At 49.3% G+C, this 13,678-nt stretch overlaps 1 protein-coding gene across 2 annotated transcripts in view; it reads right to left on the bottom strand.

Moving 5' to 3' along the window:
• The window catches only part of MIPEP (mitochondrial intermediate peptidase), an 80,482-nt gene extending 69,568 nt beyond the window's left edge, over positions 1–10,914 (bottom strand). The window contains exons 1-4 of one of the 2 annotated variants that reach the window (XM_065901636.1): positions 10,745–10,914; positions 7,963–8,136; positions 4,615–4,703; positions 3,334–3,420 (exon numbers count right to left, since the gene is read on the bottom strand). In XM_065901636.1, the coding sequence (XP_065757708.1) occupies positions 3,334–3,420; positions 4,615–4,703; positions 7,963–8,136; positions 10,745–10,882 (488 nt within the window). In that variant the 5' untranslated portion in view covers positions 10,883–10,914. Of the gene's footprint in view, positions 1–3,333; positions 3,421–4,614; positions 4,704–7,204; positions 7,577–7,962; positions 8,137–10,744 lie in introns of those variants that run through there. The other variant, XM_065901635.1, reaches the window with a different exon arrangement.
• Positions 10,915–13,678: the final 2,764 nt, after the last annotated feature.

Raw genomic sequence — 13,678 nt, 5'->3', positions numbered from 1 at the left:
TAAGAGCCAAGCTCAGCTGGAACACATCTTTCTGTCAGTAGTATTTTTTTTTAAACTACTTTTTTCTGGAATTAAGTTATCCAAGTATTTGATCTATTCTGCTGCTTTCCTTGACCTTTCACATTAGGGACATTCATCTTGCTGATGACCATGCCGATACACTGAATGAACAGAACCATTACCAGTGTATGCTGACTGCAGTGCTCCACGTTTAACAGCCATCTGTTGCTATTCCCTATGTCATGGATAAGGGTTTCAGGAAAAGAATACCCATTTTTCTGTAAGGCAGTTCACTTTTTTCTTATTAGATAATGTGTAAGGCATCAAAATATAGTAACTATATTAATCCTTCAGCATATAAGTAACACCTGTCCTGAGCTTCCCAGGTGGCTCAGTGGTAAAGAATCCACCTGCCAGTGCAGGAGACCTGGGTTCGATCCCTAGGTTGGGATGATCCCCTGGAGAAGGAAATGGCTAACCCACTCCATATTCTTGCCTAGAGAATTCCATGCAGAAAGGAGCCTGGTGGGCTACAGTCCATGGGGTCACAAAGAGTCGGACACAACTGAGTGACTAAACAACAAAAACCTGCCCTATCGTTTATCCTGACTCTTAAATTTGTAAGGGCTTTGCTAGACCAAAGTTTGCAATTTTTATACAATCAAATCAGTTTTCCCTTTTGTGGTCTGGTTTTGGTATCATGTGAAGAAAGACCTTCCACATTCCAAGTTATCAATACTTCTAGGATTTCTTTTTTTTAATATTTCAATCTTAATTTACTTTTCCACTGGCCTAACATAACTTACTGAAAATCACGCTTTTCCTTCCAGATATGAAGTGACAATTCTATCAAGTATTAAATACAGTCCTGTGCATTTGTGTCTGGGTCAGACTTTTCTCTATTCTGTCACTGAACTAATGGACTCTTCAGGTGTAAGTATAATGCTATAGTATTTTTATGTGTCTTATTACCAGTGCAAGTCCTCTCTGTAGCATTTTTCTCTACTAGATTTTTCCTGCTTGATCTAGCATACTTTTTGTTTACGACTTCAAAATTATTTTAAATAACAACAAAAATCTTCTTTAGATGTAAATTGGATAGTATCAAACTTACAGACCAGAGGAGAACACTGACATTTCTTCTCCATATCAAGAATACAGCATGTTTCTCCATATAAACATCTTCCACGCCTCCCGGGATGGAGGGGTACGTGTGCGCGTGCAGGCTTGCAGCCTGCCCTCCAGAGTGTATTCCATGCTGCCCCACAGCTTGGGTGGCTCTCATGACTCTAGGACTTGCCCTCCATTCTGTTTTCTGGAGAATGTGCTTATTATATTCTCTGCAAACAAGAAAGTTCCTAATGGTTCTAGACAAGCCCAAGCGAAACAGGTTTCTTTACGGCCAGGCTTCTCTGAGACTCTGATGTATTGAGAGTTTCCAAGAGGGGAAAATGTATTAATATGTGTGATTTCCAAACTTACCGATCAATGGGTCCCTTCTGGCAATACTCTGATACCTCACAGAACTAGTGTTTCAAGGAAGGCACCTAATATAAGATGGTACCATTTCTCCTACACAGGACCTTGTCATGATGGATGCTGAATCTCAAATGCTCTATCTCAGCCACTGTAGGCTCCTCTCTCTCTCTCAAGGTGCCTCCCGGGTGCTGGCCAACACGCCCAGTGATGGACGAGCATCATGACAGTTCAGTAATCATCACTTCCAAGTCTTGTTCCCGCCCAGTCACAAGTCACCCTTCTTTTCTAGAATACAGATCTACCCAGCTTATTTTCCTCAATGTGTTTATCATTCTGTTATTTTAAAACTCCTATTGGCATTTTAGTAACATTGAGAAATGTGCGCTTCCCAGGTGGCTCAGTGGTAAAGAATCTGCCTGCGAAGGCAGGAGACACGGGTTCAATCCCTGATCTGGAAGGATCCCACGTGCCGCGGGGCAACTAAGGCGGGCACAACAAATATTCAGCTTGTGTTCTAGAGCCCGGGAGCTGCAACTACTGAGCCCACATGTCCCAGAACCTGTGTTCCACAACAAGAGAAGCCACTGCAATGAGAAGCCCACACACAACCTGACAGTAGCTCCCGCTTGCCACAACTAGAGAAAGCCCATGAGCAGTAATGTAGACCAAGGGCAGCCAAAAATAAATAAAAAAGAAATGCAGTAGAAATGTGGTCCATGTCCAATTAGCACAAGTCCTCTGTACCTCAAATGGTCAGCCAATCCACTTCCATTTTTATACATTAAATACAAGAAAGCAAACCTTCAGTAAAAGTCAGATTACAAATAACCCATCATTATAACAAAGTCAGTAGCAGCTGAGTAAAATCCGACACAAATAGCAGGCATTCAACTTCAAATCACCTCGCTAACAAAAGTAGGAACAGTAAAATCATGATCAAGACAGGTTATTGTGCTGGTACATGTACCGTGAGCGTCAGGATTGCTGAAGTGAATCAGGACTGCAAATACCTGTCCACAGGCAGACAGGTGAAAAGTCCCTCCCTGCCTCTTAGCCAGCATGTCACCCACACACCAGATCAACACTGACGCCACCACCATCTGCTCCCAGGGGACAGGGTTCACTCGGGGTCACAGGCATATGTGGAGACAGGAGAATAGAAAGCAGGAAGAACCAAGCAAGTATCTCATAAACAAGCAATATACAAGTCCAAATAGGCTCACAACAAAAATTAATCTCTGTGCCTTGATACAAATAATACACAGATGAGTTAATGACAAACTATGATATTTATAATATATCTAAGCAAAGAAACATAATATCCAAAATCCTATATCAGGTATATTTGTATACTGAGCTACAAAAGAGGTCTTTTCAACTAATAAATGGCATGAATCAAAGCCAACCACCTCAAGGATCTGGACATCCACCAGTAAATGAATCCAATTTGCTTGTATCTTCTGCTGTATCCATGACGGAACATTAGGAACGCAGCTGAATGGAACTGTCAACCTTGCAGCACCTCCTCCAGGCCATGGTTGGGGGAGATGCTGAGATGCACAGGGAGCAGGTCAGACCCAGACCCGCCCTCGTGGAGCCTCCCATCCAGAGGGTGGGAGATGCTGAGCGGACCCACCGGCAGAGGAGAGGCTGATGGAGCGACAGGACCAAGAGAAGGAGGAGGACAGGGTGAGGCGGCACAGAGCTTTCAGAGCGGGGGACACCATCTGAGCAATGTCCATCACCCAGGAGAAACCACCTGGACAGATGGGCTCTGAGGGCAGAGACACCCTGGGGCGGCTGCCAAGCTCCTGTCCAAAGTCACAAACACAATGAACACAAAGGAAGCAGTACCTGGTTTCTGGATCAAGGGAATCCACAAGTTTCTTATCAGCTAGTAACCTCTGCAAACTTTGATATAATTCCACATTTGTGTTCAACCTAGAAAAATTACAAATGAAAAATATTAAATGATTTTCTAGTACCCTCTGGTTTGGCTTTACATCAAGAGAACAGTGTCAAGTTCTAGCGCACACCTGGCCAGAGGCCAAAGGCTTGGGCCATTGTTTCATTTCTTCCTTCCGATCAGGAAGAGCATAACCACTGTTAGTACAGGGAAGGCAGCGTGCGAGAACAACGTGTCCCAGGAGGTAAAAGTGTAAACCTAAAGCCACATGCAACAGCTGCGTCCAGAAGAGCAGATAGGGCCTGAGTCCACCCTCATCGAGAGCCAGCCACATGGGGTCAAGCGAAGACACTGGACCGACACCCCCGACAACACCTCTCGACAGGCCGTGGCTCCTGCTGTCCGGCCCGGAGCCAGGAGCGTAGGGCCCGTAGTGCAGGTAGCGCCCGGAGCCCGGCAGACAAGAGTCCAGGCTGGCGTCCGAGCTCCCGCTCATCTCCGGGGAGCCCCTGCTCCCGCCCTGTCACCACGCCGGGGTCCCAGCTTGCAGCGACCAGTTCACCCATCGAGGAGATAGTTTTCACAGCCACCGTCCCCAAGAGGGCGAGAGCTGCTGGTGGGGGACAGCACGGCAGCCACCACGCCCCGCCAGGAGCCCCCCAGGGAGAGGAGCCCCCCTCTCCCAGCCGCCTCTGGTCTCAGACGCAGGCCCTGATGTTAGCTGGGGAACCTGACATCCTTCCCGGGGGGCGTCCTGCTTCCTCTCTGTTACCGTAACAAGCACACTTAGTTCACCTCAGAATCACTTTAAAACAACCGACTCCACCCCGGCCCGGCCTGCTGCGGCACCCACATCACTTTTATGGTCTCCCCAGGGCCAGCCCCGGGGGCCGCAAGGCCACCACACGGAGGTGACCCTCTGGCCTCGCCCTGCGGCCCCAGCATCGGGGTGACGGCGCTTTAACCACCACCTGCCCGAGATGCTAAAGGGCCCATAACCCAGGGGGAGGAGGATCCCGGGCATCCGCTGCCCGACCACCGCCCCCATCACAGGCGTTTTAGTCACCGTCTTCCCTTCTCACAGCAACCCCAAGAGCAGATCACCGTGCCAGCCCTCAACAGGACGAGGACCGAGCAACGGGACGGGCAGGGAAGCAGCCCAGAGTCCTGCGGTGGGCACCCCCTCCCCACCCTGCCCTGGCCAGCACCCCCGGGGAGGGCACACCCACTTCTCCACCATGGTGCCGATGCTCCGACAAGCCTCCTCCGCGGCCTCCCTGAACGCCACCTCGGGGTGAGCAATCTTCACAAAATCGGCCTAAAGGAGACACAAAACCAAAAGGATGTTTACGGGAAGCCTGCTCCCAGGGTCTGAGGGTGAAAATGAAAATGTGCCATCTGTCTTCACCTGGGCGTTTCCATTCCTGGAATTCTCCTTCTCACTGCACATTCATGAAACCTGTTATTCCCAGGAACTGAGTCCGTTTCATTCCAAAGAAAACTTTTACCAACTTTTTTTTTTCTTAGAAAAGTCTTTCTTATTCAAATATAAACATGAAGTAGATTCTTCCTCATTGTATTGTTCAAAAAAGCACACTCTGGTTTCAAATCATCCAGAGCTTTCTAGTGTTCACACCATGGTTCTCACACAAGGACACTGACCTGGCTCCAGGGAGCATCTGTGGGAGCCTCTTCCTGTTTGAACAGACACCTGGTGCGGTTTCCAGGTTGAGTGAACTGCATTCTAGCCTTTGTGCAGAAGACAAAGAAAGCTATGTTCTGCACTGCCTTCAAATCAACATGAATTCACAGGGGCCGCCGGCCTGGCACGAAACTAGGACCACTACTGAGACTTTAGAATCTAACTAAGCCAGAATCCTTTTTTTTAAAGGTGCAAAACTAGATTCTAGACTTCATGTTAATTACAGGGGAAAATGCAGGGAAACTGCAAAATACTACATGTATTCTTCATTCTCATGAAAACAACATGTGCGTAACAGGAAATAAATCACCACAAAGTAAAATTTCCTGATTTTATTAGCAAATAGTTTTCAACATAGAAACATTTAAATCCATAGCTTGAGCCAACATCTGACGCAATAGTAGGACAGTATTAGTAGAATGGCACCTGAGAAGTGAGCTGTGTAAAGTTTACAAGTTATATAAATCACTTGTCTACATGCTGCAGGATTTACAAACAACATTAACATTCAAAACACCATTTTAAAACTCGTTTTTGATATTGATGAGGTAAGCAATACTGTTACACAGGGACTGGGTTAAGAAAAACAAAGGACCAGTTGATGGGAAATGTAGTTTATAAAATCTATGCCTTACAATATGTTACTGATCTTACTAGCAGACAAAACCTTAAAAATTCAAATATAATGTTCTCTGAATTTTTTTACCCAAAGATGAAGATTCTTGAGAGTCCCTTGGACTGCAAGGAGATCAAACCAGTCAATCCTAAAGGAAATCAGCCCTGAATATTCACTGGAAGGACTGGTGCTGAAGCTGAAACTGCAATACTTTGGCCACCTGATGTGATAAGCAGACTCACTGGAAAAGACTCATTGGAAAAAATGCTGGGAAAGACTGAAGGCAGGAGGGGAAGAAGACAACAGGATGAGATGGTTGGATGGCATCACTGACTCAATGGTATGAGTTTGGGTAAGCTCCGGGAGTTGGTGATGGACAGGGAAGCCTGGTACGCTGCAGTCCCTCGCAGAGAGTCGGACACTACTGAGTAACTGAACTGAACTGTACATGTTTAGGTCACATCCTAGCCTTTTTGAATGAAATATCATCAAACTTCATAAACACAAAAATTTCAAAAATAGAACAAGCTACAGGGCAGAAAAGCTAAAATCTTCTAGAGAAAAGCAGAAGTAAAAATGAGGAACAAATGATGGAACACTGGAATTAAAAGTGGAGCCAGGATGACAAACACAGAAAGTGCTGGGATTTCTGAGCGCAAAGCTGACACTTCCTTTCAGGTAAGTGAAACCTGCTGACAGCATCTACCTTTCAGGTTCCAGTAACACAATCATGAAGAGGAGGTTCTGACAGCACATCAGTCACACTCTCTTGGGACAAGCGCATCCTGGTAGGACAGAACCCAAACCCAGAGCAGCCAGGAAGCAACTGAAGGAGCCGGAAGCACAGCTCACTTGAGTCCCAGGAAAAGCCTTCAGGAGGAATATCCTGTCCATTTCTTTACAAGTGGGACGCCTGCAGTGGGGACTGTATGGTGATCAATAATCAGGAGTATGACCGCCCAGAGCAGGAGGAAGGAAACTTCCCAGAAAAGGAAAAAGCAGAGATGGGGAATGTTATGCTGGGGAAAAAGTCAACCTCAAAAGGTAAATACAATTCCATTTACCTGACACTTTAGAAACAACAAACTATAGGAATGGAGAACAGGTCAGAGGTCACCAGGTGAGAGGTGAGGTGGGTGTGACCCTCAGGGAGTGTTTTGGGGTGATGGAAGAGGCACGCGTCCTGATCATAGCGGTGGCTGCATGCACACAGGGTCAACACAGAATGGCACCGGACCCTGCAAAAAGTTGATCTTACTATACGACATCTCACAAGATGGGCAGATGACCTTTCTGTCACTCCAGCAAAGGTTCTGTCCAGCTGAGGTGGCAGCCAGCCCCTGGAACAGTGAGAGAGCAGCCTCTGTGGTCAGACTGTCTGGACTCAGGCCCAGATCCATGGCTCACAGGCCGGGGGACTTATCCTCCGAATGCCTCTTTCCTTGTTGGAAGGTGGACGTGCAAGGACGTTAAATCAGCCCATCCAGGTACAGGTACTGACCTCGCCAGGGTCGGGTGTCAGTAACAGCCACGAGCAGTCCACACTAGAGCACAAGCCCCACACGCTCGGAGTCTGTGTCCGCCTCACGTGACTGTGTTCCTGGTGTCCGGCTCTGGCTGGGGGCTCCATGGAGAATGAACATAGAGGAACAGCTGTATAGACAGGAAGGGTTGCGGCCTGCAGGCGCCTGTACCCGACAACATCTTCACCCACAGGACCGCTCGAGACGCGGCCCCTGGCCGAGAGGAGTCCTGCTCCCAACTCAACTGGCGGAGACCAGAGCATACTTCCATCTCAACTTCAAGTGTGGGGGAAAGATGCTTTTATACAATCGTTTGATGTAAACACCTTATTTTGGAGTAGAAGATATTCCTGAAAAGGTTTATAAAATCTATTTTATAAGAATTTTATTATAAATGCACAGATAAGTATTCTACTAGAATTTTGGTAGAAGCTCTCATAAATGAAGAACATTTGTCACATGAAGACTCTTCCCCATGTGAGTAATCCCTCTCTCATTGCATGTTACACAGCTGTCTGATTACATACACATACTCAGGTTTAAGTTCTAACTGTGACTTTTCCCTGTACAGTCTTTCCATTCAATAGCTCACTTCACAGTAACAAACGATGGCCAACGGCTCTCAAACCCTTCGGACATTCTCCGCCTTCCAGTCCACTACTGAGCCTCATAACCTGAACTGAAACTATAACAGTGAGAGAGGCGGTCTTTAGCCCGGGCCCGGCACCTTACTCACCAGGTCGGCCACCCTGCACAAGGAGTCCGAGAGCTCGTCGAAGATGAGCACGGTCTGTGGCCCGGGTGGCGTGGCGCACACGCACCTCACCAGCTGCTCCGTCTTCCTCAGGGCCTTCTCCTGGGCCACACGGAATCCTTCTGGGGCACTGAGCTCGGGAACGCCAAAGAGACCCTGGAACCCAAAGGATAGCTCTCACTGAGAACAGAGCACATGACCTGGGGGTATTACATAACACTTTTCTCATACAGAAAACCTCAGCTTTCACTGCTATTTCTTATCATCATGACACCTGGCATCACAGGCATCCTTCTCACATTCCCCGAGATGTTCCACACACACGACACTGGAATGGAATTTTTCTTCAATTTTTATTTTACAAAAAAAAACAAAAATAGAATGATACACATTCAAAATCCAGCTCTGTCACTACCACAGAACAGCCAAGATTACATGACACACGTTTTTAAAAAACATTTTAGCAGCGCCTGGCACGCAGAAAGCATTTATTTAACAGGTGGCAGCTGTAACCACTATCCGCTGTATGACCCTGGTCAAGTTCTCACCCCTCCTTGGCCTAATGTCTTCATGGGACCCAGGGGGTTAACAGATGCTCAGACCCAGGAGCCAGGGGACTCCACTCTCAGGACCCTGCCGGGCACTGAGTGAGGTCCAGGGCACGGCACCCAGCACTCCACAAACACAACAGGGACCACAAGTTGACGATTGAGCACACACATATCTTTAAAAGATAGAATAACCATGTCAAACCATGTCACAGGCTGAAACTGGCAGCAAATGCTATACTTTCCACAAGCATTCCAACACCTTGACAAAGAAAAAAATCACTAATCTAATGGGAGGGACCATCTTCCTGCACTGGTTCAATCACACTTGCTGCAACACTCGGGAAAGCAGTGTTCTGTCACTCAGAACCCACAAGCACTTCTTACACATGCAGTGCGTGCCGAATGTGCACCATGGACTTTAAGGGCTCTCGTAGGGCACAAAATAACACCCTCCTTTTACAGATAAGGAAACACTCTCAGAGGTTGAATAGGTCTGCAGTCACTAGGTCACAAGTGCAAGAGATGTGACTTGAACGTGCTCCAAGCACCCCAAAGCTTACGCTTTCTTTGTGCATGGACTGCAGCTTGCGTTGGAAAGTCTCTTTGCAGAAGACCAGCACCACGACTAGGAACCCTGCTCTTCCACCAATTTAACCAGCAACCCAACACAAGACCTGACATAGGCGGGAACTCAGGAATGAGGCAAACTAACAGGCCAAACGCTTAGCTGTGCAGATCAGCTGTGTAGATGCTTGCCAACTGCAGGGAACACCAAGAGGTGAAATTGAGGCCTGTCAGGCCAACAGTTTCTGCAGGACTGGATGCAAGAAGCTATTAATTTCTGTTCAAAATACATTAACTTGGAGAAAAGAAAGACAAGGACAGAGCAGAATCAGGGCCAAAGCCTTCCCTAGTCTTGACAGTGATCTAATCTGATTCAACTACAGACTGTTTGTTGTCACCTCTCAGCACACTGCCCCATACTCCTCTCAGGAATTCTGAACCTCAGCCTACCAGTTACAGCCATGTTGAAAACCAACATACACTGTAAGGTTTCTTTTTTGAAATAAAAGCCAACTCACATATTTGAAAATCTGCTATCAGCACCTAAAATCACGATGTATAAAAGAAAAATGAATAAAGCTAAGAAGAGTTCTATTTCATCCACCCTTCACGTGGATGAAGTTCTATTTCATAACCCTTCAGGCCTTTCTGCTCAGTACCCACAGGTCGTGCTGATTCTCACACCAATACGTCAATACCAGCGTTATTTACCCCCAAGGAAGCTTGTGCAGCAAATTTCACTCAAAGATAGTTTTAAAACAAAGAAAAGTGGTCGGGGCTGGGGGGTGAATATGAAAAACTCAACCATGAGGGCCCCTGTAACCACATCTCCGACTCATCTTTCCAAGAGAGGCAACAGTAAATAATGAAAAAATAAAAAAGACAAAAACAAGAGTAACAATGTAAGCTGAGCAAAATCCCTAAATGCAAAGTAAACCAGGCACAGTTGAGTCCCTTCCAAGCTTCCCTTCCTTCTGCCCCTCAATCCAGTTATTAACTCAATAATGAGTGTCAGGAGCGAGTGGTTGGGCGAGGAGGGGGGTTGGCTGTTTGGGACCAGTAGCGGTTGCGGACTGTTACAGAAGTGATGGGCAAACAGCAAGTTCTACTGCAGAGCCAGGGAGCCACATTCAACACCCTGCGACACGCACAATGGAAGAGAACGTGAAAAAGGAGCTGAGCTACTGTGGTGTGCAGCGGAGACTAACACCGCACTGTGCGTCAACCAGACTGCGACAAAGTGAGCTTGGAGAGAGGAGGACTCAATCACGAGTGCCTGCGGCACGCCAGACCTCGCGCGCGTGCGGACGGACAGAGCGCCGGGTGGGTCTCGGCGGTGGGCAGCGCCGCCTCGGAGGCCAGCCCGCGTTTTACAGGAAAAGAAGAGGCCAGAGCTTTGAACAGAACTGACGAGGGCGTCTCGGGCATCAGGGGGAGACCAGCGACACCGACCACGGAGGCCCGTCCGGGAGTAGTGACACCGCAGGCGGGACCACCTCATCCGGGCCGGTCGGGTGGGCAGGGGTCCGCGCTGGCAGGAGCCGGACCCGCACGCGGGGCCGCACCGGGCATCAGACCCTCAGAGCGGGGACCCCAAGGTCACCGCAGACAGGCGACCCCCGCCGCCCGCGCCCCCAGACCCCGCTCACCCCGCGCTCGCCGGACCGGTCCAGGAGGCGGCCCCGGGGCTGCACGGTGAAGGCGGCGCCCACCGGGGACCAGCGGGTACTGACCCGCCGCACGCGGAGCCCGGCCCGCAGGCCGCCCAGCCTCCGGGCGCACAGCATCGCGCCGCGTCTCCTGGGCAGCGACCGCGCCCCACGTGACCTCGCGCTTCCGGGAGGGCCGGGGGCCGCGGGGCCAGAGTGTCGCCCGCCGACGTCCGCCGCGTGGAGCGCCCCCGCGCGCCGGGAGTGGGCGCCGCAGGACGCGCCGCCCCGCCACGAGGCCGGGCGGCGGCCGGGGACCCGCGGGCACGGCGGGCACGGCGCGGGCCCTCACACTGGACCGAGACCCGTCGCCCCCTGTCGGCCTCCGCTCCAGGAAGGAGCGCTGCAGGTGCCCTGCCACTCCACGTGCGAGCCCTGCGTCCAGAGCTGTCGGCCGACCTCGGTCCATTGACCGTGAACTCGCGGAGATCAACGACAAACCGACGGAGCAAGATCTGAGCCGGGAGGGCAGTGGCGGAGAGGGCGAGGGCTGGGGCCAGAGGGGTCCCTCCCGGTATCCGCGGGGGCGGAGGCCGTGCAGGGATGGGAGCCTCACCTGGACGGCCCGCGAGGATGACCCTGCCCGAGGGCAGCCCCAAGCCTGCTGCTGCAGCCCCCAAGCCTGCTGCTGCGGCCTCGCCTGGGCTTGGCGCGGAACCGGGTGCCCAGACCAGCTCCATCAGGCCCGAAGGATGCCTCGTGCCGAGGTTCAGGACGAGGGGCATCGTGTCTCACCTGGGTACGGTGGCGGTAGGTCCGCCCCTGCCAACACCTGTGGGCTGTGAGCAGCCCCAGAACCTTCTCTGAAGTTCCAGAATCGAGGGCCAAGTTCCATCCTGACAACACCTTAGCCTTAAACGGAGTTTGGTTTTAATTTAGCCTGGTCGGAAGAAAAAGCCCTAGTGATCAAAATGATAAGATATTTAAAATTTACTTAAGGCAAGTGCCTGGGAGGGCCTGCACAAGTCTCTACAACTTAACTACAGATTCTGCATTTGTGTATATGTGACAAAGCATGATTTCATTTTCTGCAGGCTTTTTAATGAAAGATTTCAAGTTATTTAAAATCCTCAAAGTCCTTACTCTATGGTGATTAATACTGCGTTGTCTGTGACTGGGTTGGTCCTTGGGGCAGCCACATCTCAGGTCTGCATGGCATGACACATGTCAAATGTGTCATGTAAAAAAATCTATCAATAAATTTGACAAAAGTACTTATTTTATCATAATTTTTAAAAGGAGTTTCAAGTCTGAGAACCTTTTTTGAGCCCAGAATGGTTTTTATACAAAGGTAACTGTTTTAAATGCAAACACTGAAGCCTGCAAACACCCTCAAAGGATGATGACTTGTGCTGCATTCACAAAGTGTGTTGTGTCTCAGAGAACCTGGTGTAGTTAGGCTTGTAAAAACTACAGAGATCCACAGCTGAAGCCCCAATACTTTGGTCACCTGATTTTAAGAGTTGACTCATTGGAAAAGACCCTGATGCTGGGAAAGACTGAAGGCAGGATTAGAAGGGGACGACAGAATGACATGGTTGGATGGCATCATCAACTCAATGGACATGAATCTGAGCAAACTCTGGGAGATAATGAAGGACAAGGAAGCCTGGGTGCGATGCAGTCCATGGGGTCGTAACAACAAAATGGAAATGATTTCTGTATACTTCCAAAGTTTTCCAAAACCACCAAGTAATTTTTCAATAGTTCATCTATAGCAGTGCTGCCTGCTTGTAATGATAATTCAGAAAATTCCCATTTTCCCAAGGAATGAAGAAACTGTCACAACCATACTGGCTTGGTTGGCATGTGGCAGGAGTGGCTGTTAGTCCCTCAGAGAACTAACAACGCCTCAGGCTGGGGTTTCAAAGGTGCTGTTGCTCAAATATGCACCAGGCTTACGCCCTCTTTGTTGTGTGTGCTAAGTCATTTCAGTCCTGTCTGACTCTTTGCGACCCCATGGACTATATGTAGCCCACTAGGCTCCTCCATCCATGGGATTCTCCAGGCAAAAATACTGGAGTGGGTTGCCATGCCCTCCTCCAGGGGGTCTTCCCGACCCAGGGATCAAACCTGCCTCTCTTATGTCTCCTGCATTGGCAGGCGGGTTCTTTACCACTAATGCCACCTAGGAAGTCCATCTCTTGCTTATTAGTTGCTCTCATCTAATAGAAAAATGCCTGGATTTAACCTAGGTATATTTAAACCTTTTAGAAGGGTACTGGGACCATGCACAATTATTCAGTTCAGCCACTGTTGCACGATTGGAGACAGAGTCACAAAAGGGCTGAAAACTCACCCAAGTCCAACTCCTCTCTTGTGGCTGAAACAACACCTCGATTCTTGGTCTTGGGTTGTTTCCACTATAATCCTGCCAGAGACCTTGGACCAGACCTTGGACCATAATCCTTGGACCAGAGACCACTTGAGATTCTTTCAGACAACAGCAGTAGTAACACAACCTGCCTCAAATTGGTTTAGGCAAACAGAGTTTGTTGACTCACACACTGAGACCGTCCAAGGGTACCTCTGCTTTCAGGACAGCTGGGCTTACAGGCCCAAACCTTGTCGTCAGGACGGGTTTACCTCCAGCTCGGGCTTTGTTCTCAGGCTCTACGGATTAGAAGACAGCTGCCACCTAAAGCTCAAGCTTCAGCTGGAAGAGACCTTTTCTGTTTTTCCACAAGTCTTTCGGTGTGGCAGATTGTGTCCATCGGCTCTAGCTGGATTGAGCGCCATCTTGGAAGTAGGCACCATGGACCGAGGAAGACAATGTTCTCACCTGCCAGGCCTGCACCCTGTGCACCAGACCCCAGCGTCTACACTGCTGGAAAGACCGGGCCTGAGCGTGGATATCAGGATACGTTTACCAGC

This window comes from Muntiacus reevesi, chromosome 11 (assembly GCF_963930625.1).
Source record: "Muntiacus reevesi chromosome 11, mMunRee1.1, whole genome shotgun sequence".
NCBI lineage: Eukaryota > Metazoa > Chordata > Mammalia > Artiodactyla > Cervidae > Muntiacus > Muntiacus reevesi.
The sequence above is the reverse complement of the archived record's forward strand: the minus strand, read 5'-3'. Positions and strand labels throughout refer to the sequence as shown.